Below are 25,500 nucleotides of genomic sequence, written 5' to 3'. Positions count from 1 at the left end.
TGACCCTGTAATGTGCTCCTTTCCGAATACTTATCCCTTGTTTCTGAAAGATGCCCCTGTTGAATCTGTTTCCATCGCCCTGTCAGGCAGTGCTTTCCAGATCTGGAAAATTCTTGAAGGAAGCAGCTGCTCAATTCTGTCACACAGAATAGAAGTTTAGATGGATATTTTACATCGTTCCACAGGGCAGTTGTTGGATCCGGTGCTGACTTGCCCGGTCTCAGCTGGATAATGGGAAGGACAGATTAAGCTCCAGCTCCCCCCGGAGTGAGGGAGAGAAGAATTGGTAATAGTGACTGTCCTCGGAATTCCGGCACATCAGATGTTGTCATGAAGGAATCAATAACAAATATTGCTGGAGAAACTCTGCAGGTCTGGCAGCCATCTGTGGACAGAACTCAGAATGAAAGTTTTGAGTCCAGTGATCCTTCATCCGAACTGACAGCTGCTAAGGAAAGGTGGTATGGAAACTGTTGACAGGGGATTGTGGGACTGGGGTGGGAGTGGGGGGAAATGAGTGAGAGGCTGAGTGGTGACTGAGCCCAGAGGTGAGAAAGACAGTCACATAGACAAAGGGACACTGAATGGCCCTCCAGTGAGAAAGACAATGTGATAATGGGACCAGGAAGTAGGTGAAAGCAGCTCATGTCATTACCAGGCCTGAGATGTGCTGTAGTGGGATTTGAACCCATGATCTGGGTGTCTGGATTGGTCACCCAGTGACAGTAACAGAAAACCACCACCTTCCTTTATAACCCATGTGTGAATGCAGGATGAGGATTGGTTCCACATTGTTGTGTTTCCTCACACAGTCAGATGGACATTGGGGAAACATACTAACATTGATGGAACTATTTCTGATGAAGGTGTGAACACTTTCATTGTAACCAAGAGGGACACATTAGGCTGTTGCACCTTCCTGCTCAAGGAGATGATCTCAGTGTCAGTACAACTTTGGTGCATTTGGAGATTGAACTGAATGTTCTGAGTGTGTCAATGTCTTTTAATACTGACATCAGAATGAACCTAAAAGAATCAGCACATCAAATTACACTAAACATTTAAAAAATCAAATTTCAAACACAAAAGCAAAATATTGCAGATGCTGGGAATTTGAAATAAAAATCAAATAGTCAGCAGGCCAGCTAATACCTGTGGAGAGAAACAATTTCACATTTTAATTCAATGACCTTTCACTAGAAAATCAAATTGTAAAAAGTTCATACAATCTGTTCCACCCACACTATCAACCCTTTATAGACTAAAGCCTTTATCATGGTCATTAAGTTATGAGGGTGTGACTGGCTCAGTCAGCCTTTATTGTCCATGTCTCATAGTTAAGAATCAGCCACATTACTGTGGGTATGGAGTCACATGTAGGCCAGGCCAGGTTAGAATGGCAGTTTCCTTCCCTAAAGGACATCAATGATCCAGATGGGGATTTACAACAATCAACAGTGGTCACACAGCCATCTTTAGATTCTTACTTTGACAATTTATTTGATTTCACATTGTACCATCTGCCAAGGTGGGATTTGAACCCTGGTCCCCAGAACATTACCTGGGTCTCTGGATTAACAGTCCAGCAATAATACCATCAATTGTTGCCTTTTTTGCAGAATGATTTCTTACATGTACCAGTAGCTGGGTTTCCTTCGGGATCAGATACTGAGAATCAGGTTCTGACCTGTATTCCACCAGACACAGGTAAGTGTGATTGTCCCTCACTCTCAGCTGGTTTATCTCGGTCAAGGCGTTTCCCTCCTCTGAGCTTGTACCGATTTCCACCGTGTACAGTTGTCCAAGTTCCCTGTGATTGGGCTCTAAATGTAATGACGTGTTGATAGGGCTCCTTCCTCATCCAGGTAACAGTGGTCAGGGTGTGGGAGTCCCAGCTCCAGAAGATACAGGGTAAAGTAAATGAATCTCCCTCTGTCCCAGTCACCACTGAGGCATTTCCCTGAGCAGCTGAGGCAAGGACAAACATCAGAATGAACTCAGGTCCATGGTGCCAGTGCTAACCACTGAGCCATCATGCACTCCTCAGGAGATGGGACAGATATTGAATGAATATTTTGTGTCAGTTTTTGATGTGGAGAAAGAAGTGGAGGCTAGAGAACTCTGAGAAATAAATATTGACATTTTGAAAACAGCTTGTATTACAGAAGAGGAATTGTTAGAGGTCTTCAAAAATATGAATCTCTGAGACGTGATCTACTCAATCCCAGGACTTTGTCAGAAGTTAAGAGGAAATTGCTGGGCCCCCTGCAGGAACATTTGTATCATCCATAAATAACAGTCAGGTGCTGAATGACTGGAGTGTGGCTAATGTTCAAGAAGGAATGTCAGGAGAAGCCTGGGAACTTCAGACCTGTGAGTCTGACTTCGGTGGTGAGGAAGTTGTTCTGAAATTTTGGATTTATATGCATTTGGAGAGGCAAGGAAAGATTCGGGATAGTCAGCATGGTTTTGTGCGAGGGATATCGAGTCTCACAAACTTGATTGAGGTTTTTGAAGAGATAAACAAGGAAATTGATGAGGGCAGAGGGGTTAACATTGTTTACTTAGAAGTTGGTAAATCCTTTGACAATGTTCCTCATATTAGACTAATTAGTGAAGTTAGATCCCATGGGATTCAGGGTGAGCTTGGCAAGTGGATGCACAATTGGCTGAAAGGCAGAAGACAGAGAGTGACGGTGGAGGGGGGGTTTTGTTCTGGAGGCCTGTGACCACCGTGTACGGTTCCACGGGGATCAGGGCTGGGCCCACTTTTGTCAGTCATTTATATCAACAATTTCGATGAGACGACAAAAAGCATGTTTTACAAGTTTGTGGTTGATACCAAAATTGATAGAATATTGAACAGTGAAGAAGGTTATCTTAGAATACAAAAAGATCATAATCAAATGGGTCAATGGGCTGAAGAGTGACAAATGGAGTTTAAGATAAGTGTGAAGTATTGCACTTTGGGAAAACAAACAAAGGGAAGACTTACACAATTAAAAGTAGGGCCTTGGGTCGTGCTGTAGAACAGAGACCTAGGGATTCAGGTACAGAATTCTTCCAAATTTGCATCGTCTATATATACGGTGGTTCAGCACACTTGCCTTCATTGCTCAGACCTTTGATAATCGGAGTTGGGATGTTATGTTCAGGTTGGACAGGATGCTGGTGAGGCCTCTATTGTGTCCAGTTCTGGTTACCCTGTTATTGCAAGGATATCATTTAGCTGGAGAAGAGATTTATCAGGATGTTGCAAATAAAGCAGGCCTTGAGTTATCGGAAGAGTCGGGAGCGACTAGGACATTTCTCACTGGAGCGTACAAGGTTGTGAGGTGACCTTATCAAGATCGATAAAAGCATGAGGAATATGGATAAGGTGAATGGCAGGTGTCTTTTTGCTCAGGTGGGAGATTTCAAGACTGGGGCTTATTTTTAAGGTGAGAGGAGAAAGATTTCAAAAAGACATAAGGAAGGCGGCTGAGGGGTGACCTTTTTGAGGTTTACAAAATTACGAGGAGCATGGATAGGATAAATAGGCAAAATCTTTTCCCTGGGGTCAGGGAGTCCAGAACGAGAGGGCATAGGTTTAGAGTGAGAGGGGAAAGATATAAAACAGACCTAAGGGGCAACATTTTCATGCAGAGGGTGGTATGTGTATGGAATGAGCTGCCGGAGGAAGTGGTGGAGGCTGGTACAATTGCAACATTTAAGAGGCATTTGGATGGGTATATGAATAGGAAGGCTTTGGAGGGATATGGGCCGGGTGCTGGCAGGTGGAACGAGATTGGGTTGGGATATCTGGTCGGCATGGACGGGTTTGACCGAAGGGTCTGTTTCCATTCTACACATCTCAATGACTCTATGCCTCTATGCCTCTAAGGGGCAGTTTTTATTTTACACAGAGAGTGGTTTATGTGGAATGAACTTCCAGAGGAAATGGTGGATGTGGGGACAGTTACAATGTGTAAAAGGCATTTAGATAATTTCATGAGAAAGAAATGTTTGGAGAGATATGGGCCAAGCGCAGGCAGGTGGGACTACTTTAGTTTGGGATTATGGTCAGCATGGACTCGTTGAACTGAAGGGTCTGCTCCTGTGCTGTATGACTCTATAACTGATTATAGCTGGGAAAAGGTTGGTATCGATGCTGATAATGGGGAGGGGGGTGAGGAGGCAGGAGTAAACTCTCAGTGAAAACAGACCCCAGACAGAGAGAAAAGCAATTGGGGACCATTTGTCACTGACAATGGATTGTTTTGGTAGTAGCCCATGTGATGACAAGGCCTGGTGTGTGGGGGTTGGGGGAAGAAGGTAGGAGAAGGTGCTGAGGCCCTAAAATAATTCACCTCAATATTGAGTCCAGAAGGTCACTGGGTCCCCAAAAAGTGGGGTGTGGAAATGGCAGGCAACTGGATGCTGAGAATCATTTTTGTGGGCAGAACATTTCTGTTCTGCAAAGTAATCACCCAGTCTGTGTTTTGTTTTCCCAATACAGAGTTAGAAGTGGACTGTGCAGAGTTGGTGGATTATGAGCAGCCCTGAGCCTGTGTGAGGTGGTGCTGATGGAGAGACGGCTCAAGATTGTGCATATGGCAACATATGACACTGAATGTGAATGGCAGATTTCATTCTCTAAATTAAATTGCCATATTATTACCAGACCATGGGCTGCTTTCTCTTGAGAGAGACAGAGACAACTGCTGGTGGTTTAACCTGAGGGCCACCACACCTCAGTGAGGGGAGAGTTGAGAAGGAGGGTGCTTCATGGTCACTTGAGCCAATGTGGGGATTGAACCCACACTGTTGGCATCACATTGCTTTGCAAACCAACCGTCCAGCTAAATTAACCGAAACCCAGATTCCCTGAAGTGTACGATTGAATCAGATCGGCTTTTCCAAATCTCTACAATGGTCACATGCAGCCATTAGGTTAGCTTTTTTTTAAATACCAGATTTTAAAAAAAATTCACCTGCTGCTGTGGTGGGATTTGAACCCATGGCCCCAGGATTGGGTGTCTGGATTAGTCACCCAGTGACAGTAACAGTAACAGTACACCACCAACTCCTGTTATAGCCCAAGGGTGAATGCAGGGCTAGGATAGGTCCCACGTAGCTGTGATTCCTCACACAGTTAGATGGACACTGGGGGAATGTACTTGCATTGATGGAACTATTCCCGATGAAGGTTGGATCCAAGAGGGACACATTAGTCTGTAGCACCTTCCTGTTCAAGGAGATGATCTTAATGTCAGTATAACTTTGGGTCATTTGGAGATTGAACTAAATATTCTGAGTCTGTCAATGTCTTTCAATACTGACATCAAAATGCGCCTAAAAATTTCAGCACATCATAGTACATTAAATATTGAAAAAAATTAAATTTGAAACCAAAAGCTAAAATACTACAGATGCTGGACATTTTAAAGAAACATCAAAATGCTGCAAACACTCAGCAGGGCAGACAATACCGATGGAGAGAAACAGGGTTAATGTTTTAGTTCCATGTCCTTTCAGCAGAAAATCAAATCACAAAACATTCACTGAATCTGTTCCACTCTCATTGTGCACCTTCTACAGGCTGAAGAATGTGTGAACGGTTTCTTACCATGTACCTGCAACCGAGTCTCTTTCTGGATCAGATACAAAAGATTGAATCTTGATCTGTACTCCACCAGACACAGGTAAGTGTGATTGTCCCTCACACTCAGCTGGTTTATCCTGGTTGAAGCGTTTCCCTCCTCTGGGTTCCCGATGAGCTCGTACCGATTTCCACCGTGTCCAGTTGTCCAAGTTCCCTGTGATTGGGCTGTAAATGTAACGATGTGTTGGTAGGGCTCCTTCCTCATCCAGGTAACAGTGGTCAGGGGAGGGTAGGATCTGGTCTCGAAGATACAGGGTAAAGTAACTGAATCTCCCTCTGTTCCACTCACAACTGAGACATCTCCTTGAGCATCAAAGGAAAGGACAAACATCAGAATGGATGAGGTCAGTGTGCAGAAGGTCTTATTTCAATATGTTACATTCCTTTCAACTTCACAATAAAATGAACAATTAAAGACTCCACTCATATCTCTAACATGTCTGTCCTCGACATTCCCCAGGAAGAGTCACCCTGATCAAAATGTCTCCTCGCCACTCAATTTGAAAACCTTGATTACAAGATTAAAAATCAGACATCACCAGGTTATAGTCCAACAGGTTTATTTTGAAGCACTAGCTTTCGGAGCGCTGCTCCTTCATCAGGTGATTGTGGAGTATAAGATTGTAAGACACAGAATTTATGGCAAATGTTTATAGTGTGATGTAACTGAAATTATATATTGAAGAAGACCAGGATAGTTTGTTCAGTCTCTTGTCCGTTAGAGTGACCATGTTGGTTTCAGTTCTTTTATATGTAAATCACAATTTTCTTTTAAAAGTTACGTTCTCAAGTGAACTTTAACAATTGGTGTCTGTCAGCCCAGATAATGTATTGAAGGTGTGAGCTCCCCTGTGTGATACTGTCTGTGCCACAATGTTTAGACTGATTCTAATCTAAAAAATGACTTTATAGAAACTTACATGGATTTTTGAGCAAAGTATGATGAAACTCTGAAAGTACAAATTCACCCCACAAAAGTATATGTGTATGTGTGCATGTGTGTGTGTGTTTGTGTGTGTGTGTGTTTGTTGGGGAGGTGGCTGTGAGTGCCTGTGAAAGAATGTGCGCATGTGTGTGAGTATGAGTATAAAGAGAGTGCATGTGTGAGTGTATTTGTGAGCGTATGAAAGAGCATCTGCGCCCATATGTGTGTCTAGAGGAGTGTGTGTGTGTTGGGGGGGCAGGGGGGGGGGAGTGTCTGTGTGCATGCGTGTCTCTGTATATGTGTGTGCAGGACCGCTGAAGTGTTCTCTGACTCGGGGCGGGGGTGGGGGGGAGCACTCCTGTCTGTTGATTGTTGTATGGTGCCCATCCATTCGTTGCCGTAGCTTCTGCTTGGTCTCACCAATGTAGCATGCCTCGGGCATCCTTGCCTGCAGTGGATAGGATAGACAACGTTGGCTGAGTTGCATGAGTACCTGCCACATACAGCAATCTGGGACATTCAACCTTGGACTTTCAGGTGACCATCCTCCAAGGCGGACTTTGGGACAGGCAGCAACAAAAAGTGGCTGAGCAGAGGCTCTTGGCCAAGTTTGGTACCCATGTGGATGGCCTCAACCGAGATCTTGGATTCATTTCACACGACAGGTGACCCCATCACGCTGTACACACACACACACAAACACACACAGACACTCCTACACACACACACACTCCTACACACATACACACACTCCTACACACAAACACACACAGACACTCCTACACACACACAGACACACACACACTCCTACACACACAGACACAGACACACACACACACTCCGACACACATACACACACACACACTCCTACACACATACACACACACACAGACACTCCTACACACACTCGTACACATACACACACACTCCTACACACACGCACACACACACAGACACTCCTACACACACACGTACACACACAGACACACACAACTCCGATGCACATACACACACACACTCCTACACACACACACACACTCCTACACACACACATATACACATACTCCTACACACGTACACACACAAACACACACAGACACTCCTACGGATGCACGCACACACAGACATTCCAACACACACACGCGCGCGCGCGCACACACACACTCCTACACAAACACACACACACACTCCTACGGATGCACACACTGATGCAGACGCTCTCTCATACGCTCACACATACACTGCCACACTCACACATGCACCTTCTCACAGACTTTATCCTTACACTCACACACAGGCACACACTCCTCACAGACATTTACAACCACCCCCCTCCCCCTTCCCCAAACCCACACTTATACCCCTTTATACTCATACTCACACACATGCGCACATTCTTTCACACTCACAGCCATCCCCCCAACAAACACACACACACACACATGCACATATAAGTTTGTGGGGGTGAATTTGTACTTGCAGAATAACATTTTACTTTGCTCAACAATTCATGTAAGATTCTATAAATTCATTTCTTTAGATTAGAATCAGTCTAAACGTTGTGGCACAGACGGTATCACCCAGGGGAGCTCACACCTTCAATACATTATCTGGGCTGACAGACATTATCTGGGCTGACAGATACCAATTGTTAAAGTTCACTTGAGAATGGAGCTTTTAAAAAAAAGTTTTGTGATTTACATATAAAAGAATTGAAGTCAACATGGTCATTCTAACGGATGAGAGACTTAACAAACAATCCAGATCTTTTTCAATATATAATTTCAGTTACATCACACTATAAACCTTTGCCATAAATTCTGTGTCTTACAATCTTACGCTTCACAACCACCTGATGAAGGAGCAGCGCTCCAAAAGCTAGTGCTTCCAAATAAACCTGTTGGACTATAACCTGGCGTTGTGTGATTTTTAACTTTGTACGTCCCAGTCCAACACCGGCATCTCCAAACCTTGGTTACAAGATATTTACACGATGTGGAGTTGCCAGTGTTGCACTGAGGTGGACAAAGTCAGAAGTCACACTACACCAGGACTTCACCTGATGCAGGGGCAGTGCTCTGAACCTTGTTATTTCAAATAAACCTGTTGGACTATAACCTGATGCCGTGTGACTGCTGAAGGTACTTACAGATCGGATCCATTGAACCCTCCTGAATTCATTCATGCAGAACCCTCCACCCATTGCTCAAAGTTAATTTTCTTTAAACAAGGTCAAGGATTTTACAGCATTCCCCCTCACTCTGTCCAGCAAACACATACGAAGTATTGACCACACTCTGTGTGAAGGAGAACTCCCTGGTGTCATTCCTAATGTAACCATTCACCAGCTCCAAGCTGTGACCCTTGAAATGTGCACAGGTTAATTTAAACTCAGAGTCCAGATTAAACTTTTCTACATTAAGTAAGATATTTGGGTGCAGGAGGAGGGGGCTAATCAGCCATGTGGCTCTTTGCTTCATGAACTTAAAAGAGGAGCTGAGAGATTAAATGTTTCCTCATTTCAAATTACATTGAAAATCCGTTATTTTGCAATTGTTCCCATGTTTGACTTCTGTTCACAAGAGCAAATATCCTCTCAGAATCTGTCTTGTCAAACTCCTCAGCATCTTGAGGAAGGGTCACTCTGCCTGAAACGTTAACTCTGATTTCTCTCCACAGGTGCTGCCAGACCTGCTGAGCTTTTCTGATAATTTCCATTTTTGTTTCTGATTTGCAGCATCTGCAGCTTTGTTTTTGGTTTTTCCTCAGGATATTCTTTGTTTCATCAATTTCTCCATTTGTTTTATTCCATCATGGGTATCGCTGGCCCGGATTATGTGCATGTATTGTCCATCCTGATTGCCCAGGTGAAGCTGCTGTTACGAGACGGCGGTGAAGCCTTCTGCTAATTAAACCAAACACCCAGAAAAGCTCACCTCGCATCGCCATCTGTTAAAGTATGAGGAATAGAGAACTCCCAAAATTCACTTTTATATTAAAAATCAATTTATTCTTTAACTCTCAAAGTGAACATTAAACAACAACTATTTCCAACTCTGAGCCTCCTTTCCCTAAACTGCTTGCTATCTGTCTCCAACTCTATAACAATCTACTGTTCCAAGAACCACCCATATTAAAGTTACATCAGCTTCATTACAAAGCCACACAGTGGCTGTTATTATTGATGTGTTTCTTCTTTCATCTCAAGATCTCCCTGAGTTGTCTTCTGTCTTTCACTGCAAAGATGTTTCATATGAGAAAGGTACCTTTGGTGCAGAATGTTTTGAATGGCAGTTTCTCAATGGCAGTTACTCTCTGTCTAAGTTTCAAAATGTCTGCTTTTTGTATACCCCAAAAATCAGGTGATTTCATTGTTCTGAAGTTGGCAAAAACAATAAAAATTCAAACTCGATTGGGTTTTAGTATCCTGGGGCATAATTTAAACTGATTGGTTAGATTCAAATTATGATCAAAGCAACTGAGGTATCTAGTTTACAGCTAAATGTTACATATTTTCAATTTTCCAGTACACTCTGAGACTGCTCGTTAGTCACATGACAGGTGCCTGCACGTTCTCAGTGCAGAACAGCTTTCACTTTCGCTTAAAGGTACTGTACACACCTTCAACTTCATAACAACCTCCCCGAAGAAAAAAAATGAACCATCATAATGAAAAGATGTCTCCATTTTTGTCTAATTCTTAATCCCATGACAATGAAATATATATTAATTTAAGTTCATATTAATTTCCGCACACATATGAATAACATTGTTATCTGTTCAACCTTATTTAACATTTATCCGTTAAATTTGCGATAATGTTGTACGGCCAGTACCAAACTCAATCAATCCTTTTCGATGGTAGAATATGTTTCTCTGATGGGTGTTGAGTTACTCTGAAAAGTAAACGACTGGCTATTCAATTCCATCATCATCTTCCTGTAGCAGTACAGCCTCAAGTCCAATATCATGAGCATCGATTGCAACTTTGATTGCAACATTTGGTGCAGCTAAAACTGGTGCCATGGTTAGTACAACTCTTACATTGTCAAGTGCCTCCTGGCATTGTTCCATCCACCGAAATGTTGTGGTCTTCTTCAGGAAATCTGTGTGTGAAGTCACTACCCTGCTGACATTTGGAACAAACTTCCAGTAGAATCCACTTAGTCCCCAAAATCAAAGCACTTCTTTCTTTGAGGTTGTTTGTGGAAATTCCTCGATGGTCTTTGTCTTTGCATTCCTTTCATGACCGATGTTATGTCCCAATAATGTCTCCTCTGCCTTCGCAAATTGTGTTTTCTTTAATTTTATTACCAGTTTTGCTTCTCTTAATCGTTGAAAGAGCTGTGTGCCAACTGTACCATGAGATCTTTCCATGACTCACGAAAGATCACTCCATCATCCAGATATACTGCACAGTTGGTTAACACAGCCACACCTCTGTTCACGAGCCTTTTAAATGTGGCTGGTATGTTCATTCAAAAGGTAAGCACTTTGAATTGACATAACCCATTTGGGGTGACAAACGCAGAAATTTATTTCACTTTCTCTTATAAAGGGATGACAATACCCAAACAGTAAGTCCAACTTTGTGATGTAGGGGGCTTGTCCAACTTTCTCTATACAGTCCTCCAATTTTAGTATTGATCTGAGTTTGATTTTGTAATGGCCTTAACCTTCCAATGGCCCATGCAAAATTGTTGAATCCCGTCAGGTTTGGCAACTAACACGATCATCGAACTCCACTTGCTTTGACTCAGTTCGATGATAGCTTAATTGAGCATTGCATCCACTTCCTTCTGGACCTGTGTGGCGTTGAAAGGATTAAGCCTGTTGGTGTGTTGTTTTATTGGAACAGCATTCCCTACTTCTACCTCATGCACAAGAGGATCAGGCCTCTCCATCTTATTCCTGCATATGTCCTTGTACTGCTGCAACAATCCTTTCAACTGGTTCTTTGTTCCTGGGACAGATTGTTCACTAACCTATCCCACTCCTCAAGGACTTCTTCATTGTTTAATGTATTTTAAGGCAATCATACTGCACAACACGAGATTTGATTCCTCACTCTGTGGGACAGTAACTAACACCTGTTCCTCCAGTTCCCTCTCTCTATTATAATAATGTTTCAACATATTCACATGACATACCCAATATAGTTTTTTCCTGTCCAGCGTCTTTACCAGATAGTTTACCTGACTCAACTTTTTTCTCAATTTGTCAGGGACCACAGAACCTGACTTTGAAAGGATACCCTATCATTGGTAACAGTAGGAACACGTCATCCGCACGGGAAAATGTCGGAATTCCAGAGTTTTTAATCAGCCACCTGCTTCATTCTACACTGTACCCTCTTTCAGTGCTGTTTAACTAACTCACCGGCCTGATTTAATCTCTCTCTCACGTCTGATACATAATCCAAGTGTGTGACTTCCGACTTCAGTCCTGTCAATTTCTCTTTAATTAATTTCAAAGTACCTCTCACTTCGTGTCCGGATATTAACTCAAAGGGAGTGAACTGAGTAGATTCATTTGAGTCATCTCTAATGGCAAACAATATGAATGGGATACCTTCATCCCAATCATTCAGGTAATCCTGACAGCACACTCTTAACATGGTCATCAGGGTCTGATGCCACCTTTCCAAAGCTCCCTGAGTTTCAGGATGATATGCACTTGGTTTAATGTGCTGTATGCCTAATCTATCCATGACTTCTTTCAACAGCTGAGCAATAAAATTAGACAATGATCTGACTGAATCTCTCTGGGTAGCTCATACCAAGTGAAGAAAGCTACTAACTCCTCTACCACCCATTTTGTCTTAATGCTCCGTAATGGAATTGCATCTGGAAATCTGGGAGACACACCCATTATGGTTAGCAAGTACTGGTTCCCACTTATAGTTATAGGGAGGGAACCGACACAATCATCATAACCCACGTGAAAGGTTCTTCAAATGTGGGAACTGGCAACAAAGGTGTTGGGTTTACTGCTTTGGCTCACCGACCACTTGGCTTGTATGACACATACCGCAAAAGTTAACACCTTTGTGCATTCCAGGCCAATACAACCGCTTTTGTACCTTAATCTGAGTCTTCCTTACACTGAGGTGACCTCCTACTGGTAGTTCATGTGCTCCATGGAACATCTCCTGTCTGTATACTACCAGCAACACAATCTGGTGCAAGTTGAGTGATGTGAGTTTTTAAACTCGTCAGCAGAATAACCTCTCCTCGAGCCTCAAAGGTCCTACCTATCTTTAAAGCACGTACCCATCTGTCAAAAAGACTGATTAATTCTTTCAAACTCAATACAAGTCTGACTTGGTTCCTTCTTTATATTTCTGAACCACTGTCTGTACACTTCTGGTACCGATTCATAAGCACTCAAAATAGCATGTTTGACATCGTCATAATCTGACAGCACTGCAAATACCTCACTAGCTCTGCCTACCAGCTTATTCCGAACTAGCATTACACAGAGGTTCCCTGACCACTCCCTATGCCGAGCCAAATTGTCAAATGAAATAAAAAAGGCTTCAACATCTTACTCATCAAAATGTCGCAGAGCTTTGACGTATTTGTATTTATCACGACATTCACTCTTCATCTCCTTCCTGTTAACTTGGCTTTCCTGACTAAGTCACAACTTCCGAAGTTTGAATAATCTCTCCCTTTCTCTTTCTCTTTCTTTGCTCTCTCTTTGCTCTGCTCTTTCTTTTTCACTCTCTCTCTCTCTTTCTTTTACCTTTCTCTTTCTTCTCTCTTTCTCTCTCCCTTTCTTCTCTTTTTCTCTCTCTCTGTCTCTTTCCCTCCATTTATTCTATCTCTCTTTGTCTCTCTCTTCTTTTCTTCTCTCATGGCTCTTCTTTTCTTTATCTTGTAACTCCATTTTCCTCAGTTGTAAACTAATTTTTTCTAACCCTCCTGCACTTGTCTGTTTCTCTGACACACCAAAGTGCTTGACTAACTCCCTTACAATTTCAGCTTTCCCATGTCCCTGGTTAGATCCAATTCTAAGGGAGATTTAAACAATCCTTTGATAAGCACATGGATGATGATGGGATAGTGCAGGGGGATGAACTGAGAATAGTTCACAGGTCGGCACAACATCGCGGGCCGAAGGGCCTGTTCTGTGTTGTATTGTTCTATGTTTTATGTTCTATGTTCTAACCTCAATGCTAATTCTAAACGGATGGCCATCTGCTGTCTTTCTAAACTTTTTTGGCAAATTTGGAACCATTTCAAATGGCAGAACATCTTCAGCAATTTCAAGAGCCATTTCTCTCACTTTTAATTTAACCAACCACAAATAACCGAAAATAAATCAATTCTCTCACCTACATTTTCTTTAAAAATCTCGGACACTATTCGGCAAGTGTTTAAATCTGCTGGGATCTTTTGGACCCAAATCTTTCCAAATCTCAGACTGGATCTGTCTAAACCCGTCCAAATCGCAGATGAGCCCCCAAACTGTAACGACATGGTGGTGACCCCCTCTGCTAATGAAACCAAACACCCAGAAAAGCTCACCTCACATCGTAATCTGTTAAAGTCTAAGTGATAGAGAACTCCCAAATTCCACTATTTCAACAAAAAAAATCAATTTATTCTTTAACTCTCAAAGTGAACATTAAACAACAACTATTTCCAACTCTAAACTTCCTTACCCTTAACTGATTTCAAACACACACACACACACTTTCTCACACTCACAACCCCCACCCCGACAGACAGACACACACAGACAGACAAAGACCCACATGCACACATATATTTTGTGTTGTGAATTTGTACTTGCAGAGTTACATTGCACTTTGCTCAAAAACTGCATACATTCATGGAAAACTCTGAGCTCAAAAACTGCATGAATTTGTGTAAAACTCTGTTATCTCACTTTTTAGGTTTGAATCAATCTAAACATCAGGTCATAGACAGAGAACACAGGGGGCTAACACCTTCAACATATTGTCTACCTATCACCATTGTTAACAGCTAACCCGAGAATGCAACTTTAAAAAAAAGGGTTTTGTGATTTACACATGAAAGAAGTGAAACTATCACTGTATTCTAATAGATGAAAAGCTTAACAGACAATTAATTTTTCAATGTATAATTTCAGTTACATCACACTGCAAATTTTTGCTATAAATTCTGTGTTACGATCGAGCCCTCCACAATCACCTGATGAAGGAGCGTCATTCCGAAAGCTAGTGTGCTTCCAATTAAACCTGTTGGACTATAACCTGGGTGTTGTGTGATTTTTAACTTTCCCTTAACTGCTTGCTATTTTCCTCCAACTCTATAACAATATACTGTTCCAATAACCACCTGTATTAAAATTACATCAGCTTCATTACAAAACCACACAGTGGCTGTTATTGTCAGTGTGTTTCTTTTTTCGGCTAAAGATCTCCTGTGTCGACTTCTGTCTTTCACTGCAAAGATGTTTCATATGAAGAAGGACCCTTTGATTGAGAGTGTTTTGTACGGCAGTCTCTCAATGGCAGTTACTCTCTGTCTAACTTTCAAAATATCTGCTTTTTTTTTATACCCCAAACATCAGATTGTCTCATTAGTTTGAGGTTGGCAAAAACAATAAATTCAAACTTGATTGAGTTTTAGTATTCTGGGGGATAATTTAATCTGATTGATTCGATTCAAATCATGCTCAAAACAACTGAGGTATCTCGTTTGCAGTGAAATGTTACATATTTTCAATTTGGCAAATTAAACTGCTGGAAGCTGTCAGTGACTGAATCGAATTGAATCGAATCGAATCGAATTGAATTTATTGTCACATGTACCGAGGCACGGCAAAAAGCTTTGTCTTGTGAGCAGTACAGGCAGATCACAGAGTTAAGTAGCACAGATAGTAAATAATAGGTAAACAACGGAAAAAACAAAAAGACAGGTACAGGCGAATGTGCCTGTTGTTAACATCAAGGCTGTATTTGAGCGAGTGTAGCATCAAGGAACCTGAGCAAAACTGAATCCAGTGGGAAGCCGAGAGGGGAACCTCCATGGGTTTCAGTCAGACCTGGCACAGAGGAAGCTGGTTGTTGTTCTTGGAGATCAGTCATCTCAGCTCCAGAACACATCTCTACAGGAGTTCCTCAGGTTAGTGTGTCCTTGGTCAAACCATCTTTAGCTGCATCATCAATGACCCTCCCTCCACCATAAGGTCAGAAGTGGGGATGGTTGTTCACTGATGAACATGGGATACAGGAGAACATCTCCACCTACAAGCTTCCCTCCAAGACACTCACCATCCTGATTTGGGAATATTTCATCATTCCTTCAGTGTCACTGGGACAAAGCCTTGGTAATCCTTTACCAACCATATCGTGAATGACTCTGCAGCTGAGGGAATACAGCAGTTCAAGAAGGCAGCTCACCATTCCTTCTCCAGGGCTGGCCAATAAAGACTGACTGTGCATGGGACACCCACATCCCCTTGGACAATGAAAAGATAGTTCCAAGCCAGGATGGTCTGTATCTGATGTCATTTTTCACTGAGGTCTTCAAGGTCCCTACTTTGGAAGGTGCTGGTGGAGGGAATGTTGCTGTCTTGCTGCAGTGCATTTTATCGTTATTTTTATTCCCACAATGATGTTAGGGTGGGATTTCCACGATTTTGACCCAGTAATAATGACAGAGCAGTGATATATTTTCCTGCACTGTTCCAGGCAAGTGGGAAGTATTTCATCACACTCCTGACTGGCCAATAGGCTTTGGAGTCACGAGGTGTATTAATTCATAGGATTCTTAGCCTGTGACCTGCTCTTGCAGCCATAGTTTCATTTGCACTCCTGGGTTCACTCCTTATCCACAACTGAGGGGCAGTTAAGAGTCAAACACATAACTGTGGGTATGGAGTCACATGTAGGTCAGATCGGGTAAGGATAACAGATTTCCCTCCCAAAAGGACATGATTAACCCAGATTCTTTTTTAATGGTGATGGGAACACAGTCATTATTAGACTAGTTTTCAGTTCTAGATATTTTCAAATTCAAATTTCACAAACTGCCACAATCTCCAGGACATTAGCCTCAGCCAAGGACAGCTCCTCCCATTTTCTCCTCAGCCAATAGAGGTGGAGGATAGCAACAGTGAGGTTCTCGGCCAATGTGAGCTGAGGGTTCCTTCACCCTGAGATGAGCTCATCCAATGAGGTTTCAGGAGCTTCTAGGTCTCTCTTGTCCTCACCCAATGCTGATAAAGCTGGACCCTCATCGGTGGGGATCTTGGAGTTTGGATTGTCAGTGATGTTTTCTCTGTTCCCCATCCCAGAGCAATGAAGCCAGTTTGAATGTGATAATGAATGAGTGTGACTTTGGGAGGTTTCAAAGATGGTGATGGAATGGTCTCTAAATCCCAGTCATGTCTCTCTGTCACTGTCTCTCTCTCTCTCTCTTTCTCTCCCTCTACCTCTCTCTCTCTCTCTCTCTTTGTGCCTCTCTGTCTCTGTCCGTCTCACTGCCCCCCTGCCTGAGACCAACTGGAAGAGCCCAGGAGAAGGAGCCAACCCAAGAGCTCCCGGACCTGGTGGAGCCTGTCCCCATTGAGCTGTCAGGGCAGTGACACATCAGAACATTGTTCCTCACCTTCCACTTTCAGACGTGTTCCTTCTCTGGATCCAAACTTGCCGATATTGAGCTCCACACGACACCGATAGTAACCAGCATCCTCCCAGCTCAGTCCCTCCATCATTATTGAGGCATCTTTGTTGCTGAGGTTCCCCACGAATCTGAATCGATTCCCACCATCCCACTGTCTCACATTCTCACACAGCTCACCCTGGTAATGGTCTGGACCAGGATATGTACATTTAAAGATTAAAGACCGTGATTCCCTCTTGTACCATAAGATGGAGCCGGTGAGTGTGAGGTGAGTGTCAGGGTGGGTGAAGCTGCAGGGTAAGACAGCGGAGCCTCCTTCCTCAGCCCTCACTCCATCCGCGATTGTCATTGACCAACTATTAACAAAATCTGCTGTGAGGGGAGAGAGAGAGAGAGAATATAAGACAACAGCACAGACACTAAGCAGTGAGGTAAAACATTGAATCTGTTATTTCGTGAGAAAAGGTATGATATGATACAATTGTGGTTTCTGAACAGACTAGTGACAGTGTGGAATGAGCTCCGGGCTGGAAACAACAGAGGGCTTCGGCTGGTTTGTAAACATCCTGAGGTGAGACTGTGGGGGGTTGTTGCTGTTGGTTGAAGAGAGGGTTTGGTGCCTGAGAGTTTTCTGAACTCTCCATTGTTCCAGGAGACCCAGAGTTATCTGAAGAGCAGGACTCAGGGCCCTCCCTTTTCTATTTCCCATCACTTTCTACTCTATTACCCAGCCAGCCTTCCGCAACCTGGCTCATTCATCAGTCATAGCAGAGGGATGGGGGATGCAGTGGAAGCATTGTGGGGGGGGGGGGGGGGGGGGGGTGGAGGTAATCCAAGTAAATCCAGAAGGCAGTGTGAATATCGTCAAGTGAGGGCATAAGGGAGTGTGGCATGGCTGGATGGCATTTACTTGTGAGTAAGGCAGACGAGCTGAGGGTTTAGATTAATGAGTGGGGATGAGATATTGTTGTTATCACAGAGACATGGTTGAGGGTGTGACAGGATTGACAGCACAATGTTCTGGACTATTGAACTGTGAGATGAGACATGTAGGGGTAGGGGGAATGTCAAAGAGGAGGGGGTGTTGCAACATTGATGAAGGAGTTAATCACTGACATAAGATGGATGATATCTTAGAATGTTCCTCAAATGAGGTCACATGGTACAATGTAAAAACAAACCCCATCACGACACTCTGTCTCTTACCATCAAGCAAATTTTGTATCCAACTGGCCTTCTCTCCCTGAATCCCATGCCACCTAACTTCACTAATTAGTCCACCATGTGGAACTTTGACAACAGCTTTACACAAGTTCATGTAAACAATATCTTTTATGTTTTATGTTTTTCCAGACCTCCTACACTTCCTCTTCAGTAAAGTGAATTCCTTCAAGACATTAATATTTATTTGCCTGAGTTCCCTTGCGTCAATTTCTTTCTCCACAGTAAAAACTGATGCAAAATATTTGTTGAGGATATCTCCCCCTCTCCTCTGGTTCTACATATAGATGACCTCATTGATCTTGAAGAGGCCCTATTCCCTCCCTGGATGCTCTCTGGCTTCTAATGACTTTGTAGAATATTTTTGGCTTATCCTCAGCCTGATCTGCTGAGGTTATCTGATGTCCACGTTTTGCCCTCCTGATATCCCTCATAAGAATGCCCCTACAGCCCTTATACTCTTCAAGAGATTCACTTGATCCCAGTTGTCTACACCTAATACATGACTCTTTTGTACCAAATCCAAAGTGGCCTCACCTCTTGTATCTTTGTCTGTATATCTCCGACCCCTTCCCATCACACTTTGATTATCATTCACCTCTTCACTACCCTGCATTATCTGTTCTCTCTTTTTTTTGATTGGTTGACAGGAAAACTAATAAAATATGGACAATTACGAGTGCTCAGATAGGATAGAAAAGAAGGTCCTTTCTTCATTCATACTGTGGTCAGTAAACAGGAAAGATAGATTTAAGGTCGGAGATAGAGGGTGAGAGGAGACTTAACAGATTCTTCCTCATGTAGAGGTTAATAAGAGTCTGGAACACACTGCCTGAAAGGGCGGTTGAGTTACAAACGCTGGTAACATTTGTACTTCAATGTTCATTTGCATTTCTATTTGCCTCTTCAGTAGCCTGCACCTTTGCTCTGTCATTTCTATTTTTCCGAATCCCTGCAGTGTGAAAACAGGGATTTGGAAAACACTATCCTTGAGAGCTCTATCCAACTCTTTCTTAAATGAATCCAGAGACTGAGCCTCCACTGCCCTCTGGGGCAGAGCATTCCACACACCCACCACTCTCTGGGTGAAGATGTTTCTCCTCATCTCTGTCCTAAATGGTCCACCTTGTATTTTTAAGCTGTGTCCTCTGATTTGGCAATCACCCATCAGCAGAAACATGTTTCCTGCCTCCAGAGTGTCCAATCCTTTAATTATCTTATATGTCTCAATCAGATCCCCTGTCAGTCTTCTAAACTCAAGGGAAGACAAGCCCAGTCGCTCCAGTCTTTCAGCGCAAGGTAGTCCCACCATTCCAGGAATTGACCTCGTGAACCTACGCTACACTCCCTCAATAGCCAGAATGTCTTTCCTCAAATTTGGAGACCAGAACTGCACACAATACTCCAGGTGTGGTCTCACCAGGGCCCTGTACAGCTGCAGAAGCACCTCTTTGCTTCTATACTCAATCCCTCTTGTTATGAAGGCCAGCATGCTATTAGCCTTCTTCACTACCTGCTGTACCTGCATGCTTGCCTTCATTGACTGGTGTACAAGAACACCCAGATCTCTTTGTACTGCCCCTTTACCTAAATTGACTCCATTTAGGTAGTAATCTGCCTTCCTGTTCTTACCACCAAAGTGGATAACCGTACATTTATCCACATTAAACTGCATCTGCCATGCATCTGTCCACACACCTAACCTGTCCAGGTCACCCTGTAATCTCCTAACATCTCCTCACATTTCACCCTGCCACCCAGCTTTGTATCATCAGCAAATTTGCTAATGTTATTACTAATACTATCTTCTATATCATTAATATATATTGTAAAAAGCTGCGGTCTAGCACTGATCCCTGCGGTACCCCACTGGTCACTGCCTGCCATTCCAAAATGGAGTTGTTTATCACTACATTGCTTCCTGTCAACCAACCAACTTTCAATCCAAGTTAGTACTTTTTCCCAATACCATGCACCCTAACTTTGCTCACTAACCTCCTATGTGGGACTTTATCAAAGGCTTTCTGAAAGTCCAAGTACTCTACATCTACTGGATCTCTCTCGTCCATCTTCAGATTTAAATCCTCAAAAAACTCCAGAAGATTAGTCAAACATGATTTCCCCTTCATAAATCCATGCTGACTCTGACCTAACCTGTTACTACTATCCAGATGTGTCGTAATTTCGTCCTTTATAATAGACTCCAGCATCTTTCCCATGACTGAGGCCAGACTAACTGGTCTATAGTTGCCTGCTATCTCTCTCCCACCTTTCTTAAAAAGTGGTCCAACATTAACCACCCTCCAATCCGCAGGAACTGATCCTGAATCTATCGAACTCCGGAAAATAATCACCAAAGCATCCACGATTTCTCGAGCCACCTCCTTTCAGTACCCTGGGATGTAAACCATCAGGCCCCGGGGACTTATCAACCTTCAGACCTAACAGTGTCTTCAACACCAATTCCTGGCAAATATAAATTCCCTTCAGTTCAGGTCCTTCAGCCACTGTTACCTCTGGGAGATTGCTTGTGTCTTCCCCAGTGAACAGCGGTCTGAAGTACCAATTCAATTCTTCTGCCATTTCTTTGTTCCCCATAATATATTCCCCTGCTTCTGTCTTCAAGGGTTCAATTTTAGTCCTAACCATTTTTTTTTTGCCTTTCACATACCTAAAAAAGCTTTTACTATCCTCCTTTATATTTTTGGCCAGTTTACCTTCGTACCTCATCCCCATCCCCATCCTCAATGAGGGGGAGCCATTCTCATCAGTGCAAATGTTAGGGCTGATGCATTCCCAAAAAACTTGACCCAGAAGATGTCCCCAGCATCTTAGGTGATTCCTTACCCAGCCGTCAAATATAATTCAGTGGGTCAGCATTCATGTGTAGATAGGGCTAGGGACAGAAATCATGGGACCTAGTGCTCTTCCTTACACAGCCCCTGACCCAACCTCCAGGACTCACACTCACTTCCACTGACCTGACACAGTGAACATCCTTCCTCAATACTGATGTACTGTCCACCCCTGTCCTAGAGACCTGACCAAGTAAGGATGGCAAAGACAAAAACAGAAATTGCTGGAAAAACTCAGCAGGTACAGTGGCATCTCTGCAGAGAAAGTAGTGTTAATATTTTGGGTCCAGTGACACTTCTTCAGAAATAAAATGATCAAAAACAGTGGACTGAGAGGAGTGTGGATCTTGCAGCCGCTCCTGAGATTCAGATTTATTTCCAAATTTACTTTCAGATTTCTTACGTTTATTAAATTTCAGTAATGTAAGCTTTTTATTTGATTCATTTTTAGCTCTTTTCTCGTCAAAAATGCAAAAGAAGCAAAAAAAACTGACACAATTTTTTATGAAATGGAGTTTTATCAATGGAAGTTTTGGACAGGCCCACATGTGGACTATTCAGTCTTTTTCCACTATGAAATTATGAGAGAGATGTTTTTAAACTCACTGAAGCAATTTTTTTTTAAATTGCTGAGGAATGTTTTGTTTCAAACCAAGTTGTGTTTACAGAGCTCTTGGACAGGCTGACACGTGGGATTTTATTTTTAATCAGAACATTGAAAGCTGTCTGCTGGACCACTTGTGCTTAATATTAACTCTTTGGATAAAGAAACATAGTTTACTTTAGAGTTAAGATGTTAGTGTAAGTTGCTTCTTTTTCGACTTAATGACATTGAGGGCATACAAGAGACACAGAGTAAGACGGCCAGTAGATTTCGAGAGATGATATCACAGCAGGATCAGTCAGATAGATGGATGACTGTCAGGAAAGGTAAGAAGGTAGTTCAGAAATCTCCCGTACTGTTGAAAGGATAATCTCTCAGAGGAAATTAGAAGGGACAGTCAGATCTTGGGCTGTAAGAATGAATCTTATGTTTGGAGGGGTTTGACAAAATTTAAAAGAATCATTGTTGTAGGTGACTCTCCTGTCAAGGGCACAGACAGGAAGGTCGACAGCAGTGAGCATGAATCTAGGATATTATACTGTTTTCTTGGTGCTAGGATTAAGGACATTGCAAAATGTTTGACACATACTGTTAAAGGGAAGACTGAGATACTGGAAGTTTTTGTACACATTGATGGGAATGACATAGTTAGGGAAAGAATAAAGGCTTTACAAAGTGAATATTAGAGGTTAGGTCGAAGATTTAAAAAGTAGTAATCTCTGGTTTAATCCCAAAGCCAAGCTCATCTTAGGGAACAAAAGGATAAAGGAGACAAATCAATGGCTGAAGAGGTGGTGTAATGTTCAGGGATTCAGATTCTTGGATCACTGCGATCTCTTCTGAGACAGAAAAGACCGTTCACAAAGGAAGGATTCAACTGTACTGCTTTCAGGAACAACAGGTGAATAAAGAGATGGAGGTTCCAGTCAGGGATAAAAAAGAATCATATACTAAATATAAACAACGGGATCCAAATGGATCTCTTGCACTGTATAATGAGTGTCAGGACATTCATAAGAGAGAGATCAGGAAGTCAAAGAAAGGATATGGGATAGCCTCGGCAAATAAAGTTAAGGATAATCCAAAGGGATTCTATAAGTACATTAAGACCAAGACAGCAACAAGAGATAGAGTGTAAGTCTCCTTAAAAAACAAAGTGGTTGCCTTTGTGTTTTAGATTCCCTACAATGTGGGCGGCACGGTGGCACAGTGGTTAGCACTGCTCCCTCACAGTGCCAGAGACCCGGGTTCAATTCTACACCTCAGGCGACTGTCTGTGTGGAGTTTGCACGTTCTCCCTGTGTCTGCGTGGGTCTCCTCCGGGTGCTCCGGTTTCCTCCCACAGTCCACAAAATGTGCAGGTTTGGTGAATTGGCTAAGCGAAAATTGACCGTAGTGTTAGGTGAAGGGGAAAATGTAGATGAATGAGTCTGGGTGGGTTGCGCTTCGGCAGGTCGGTGTGGACTTGTTGGGCCGAAGGGCCTGTTCCACACTGTAACAAATCTCATCTAATCTAAAGTGGAAACAGGCCTTTCAGCCCAACAAACCCACACCGACCCTCGAAAGAGTAACCCACCCAGACCCATTTCCACTGACTAATATACCTAACACTATGGGCAATGTAGCATGGCCAATTCACCTAACCTGCACATCTTTGGACTGTGGGAGGAAACCCTCACCACACAGGGGGAACATGCAAACTCCAGCTGCCTGAGGCTGGAATTGAACTCAGGTCCCTGGTGTCAGTGCTAGCCAGAGCCATCATGCCACCCCTCAGGAGATGGGAGAGATATCAAATGAATATTTTGTGTCAGTTTTTGATGTGGAGAAAGAAGTGGAGGCTAGAGAACTCTGAGAAATAAATATTGACATTTTGAAAACAGCTTGCATTACAGAAGAGGAATTGTTAGAGGTCTTCGAAAATATAAATATAAACTCTGAGACGTGGTCTACTCAATCCCAGGACTTTGTCAGAAGTTAAGAGGAAATTGCTGGGCCCCCTGCAGGAACATTTGTATCATCCATAAATAACAGTCAGGTGCTGAATGACTGGAGAGTGGCTAATGTTCAAGAAGGAATGTCAGGAGAAGCCTGGGAACTTCAGACCTGTGAGTCTGACTTCGGTGGTGAGGAAATTGTTCTGAAATTTTGGATTTATATTCATTTGGAGAGGCAAGGAATGATTCGGGATAGTCAGCATGGTTTTGTGCGAGGGATATCGTGTCTCACAAACTTGATTGAGTTTCTTGAAGAAGTAAACAAGAAAATTGATGAGGGCAGAGGGGTTAACATTGTTTACTTAGACTTTGGTAAATCCTTTGACAAGGTTCCGCATGGTAGACTAATTAGTGAAGTGAGATCCCATGGGATTCAGGGTGAGCTTGGCAAGTGGATGCACAATTGGCTGAAAGGCAGAAGACAGAGAGTGACGGTAGAGGGAGGGTTTTGTTCTGGAGGCCTGTGACCAGCAGGGTTCCACGGGGATCAGGGGCTGGGCCCACTTTTGTCAGTCATTTATATCAACAATTTCGATGAGACTACAAAAAGCATGCTTTGCAAGTTTGTGGTTGATACCAAAATTGATAGAATATTGAACAGTGAAGAAGGTTATCTTAGAATACAAAAAGATCTTAATCAAATGGGTCAATGGGCTGAAGAGTAACAGATGGAGTTCAAGATAAGTGTGAAGTATTGCACTTTGGGAAAACAAACAAAGGGAAGACTTACACAATTAAAAGTAGGGCCTTGGGTAGTGCTGTAGAACAGAGACCTAGGGATTCAGGTACAGAATTCTTCCAAATTAGCATCATCTATATATATAGTGGTTCAGCACACTTGCCTTCATTGCTCAGACCTTTGATAATCGGAGTTGGGATGTTATGTTCAGGTTGGACAGGATGCTGGTGAGGCCTCTATTGTGTCCAGTTCTGCTCGCCCTGTTATTGCAAGGATATCATTTAGCTGGAGCGGGTTCAGAAGAGATTTACCAGGATGTTGCCGAGAAAGTAGGCCTTGAGTTACCGGAAGAGGCTGGAGCGACTAGGACATTTCTCACTGGAGCGTACAAGGTTGAGAGGTGACCTTATCAAGATCGATAGTAGTATGAGGAATATACATAAGGTGAATGGCAGGTGTCTTTTTGCTCAGGTGGGAGATTTCAAGACTGGTGCATATCTTTAAGGTGAGAGGAGAAAGATTTTACAAAGACATAAGGAAGGAGGCTGAGGGGTGACCTTATAGAGGTTTACAAAATTACGAGGAGCATGGATAGGATAAATAGGCAAAATCTTTTCCCTGGGGTCGGAGAGTCCAGAACTAGAGGGCATAGGTTTAGGGTGAGAGGGGAAATATATAAAACAGACCTAAGGGGCAACTTTTTCACGCAGAGGGTGGTATGTGTATGGAATGAGCTGCCGGAGGAAGTGGTGGAGGCTGGTACAATTGCAACATTTAAGAAGCATTTGGATGGGTATACGAATAGGAAGGGTTTGGAGGGATATGGGCCGGGTGTTGGTAGGTGGAACAAGATTGGGTTGGCTATCTGGTCGGCATGGACGGGTTGGACCGAAGGGTCTGTTTCCATGCTGCACATCTCTATGCCTCTGTGCCTCTCAGGGGCAGTTTTTATT

General features: G+C 43.0%; 1 protein-coding gene across 1 annotated transcript in view; it reads right to left on the bottom strand.

Annotated features, from left to right (window-relative positions):
- Positions 1-25,500, bottom strand: part of LOC122546083 (uncharacterized) — a 69,071-nt gene that overhangs the window by 30,409 nt on the left and 13,162 nt on the right. Inside the window, exons 4-5 of the mRNA XM_087974844.1 lie at positions 17,177-17,563; positions 5,609-5,947 (exon numbers count right to left, since the gene is read on the bottom strand). Coding sequence (XP_087830970.1) covers positions 5,609-5,947; positions 17,177-17,563 — 726 coding nt within the window. The remainder of the gene's footprint in view (positions 1-5,608; positions 5,948-17,176; positions 17,564-25,500) is intronic.

This window comes from Chiloscyllium plagiosum, unplaced genomic scaffold (assembly GCF_037043375.1).
Source record: "Chiloscyllium plagiosum isolate Xiang-an unplaced genomic scaffold, Cpla_swu_hap1 HiC_scaffold_2, whole genome shotgun sequence".
In the NCBI taxonomy this organism is placed as follows: domain Eukaryota; kingdom Metazoa; phylum Chordata; class Chondrichthyes; order Orectolobiformes; family Hemiscylliidae; genus Chiloscyllium; species Chiloscyllium plagiosum.
The sequence above is the reverse complement of the archived record's forward strand: the minus strand, read 5'-3'. Positions and strand labels throughout refer to the sequence as shown.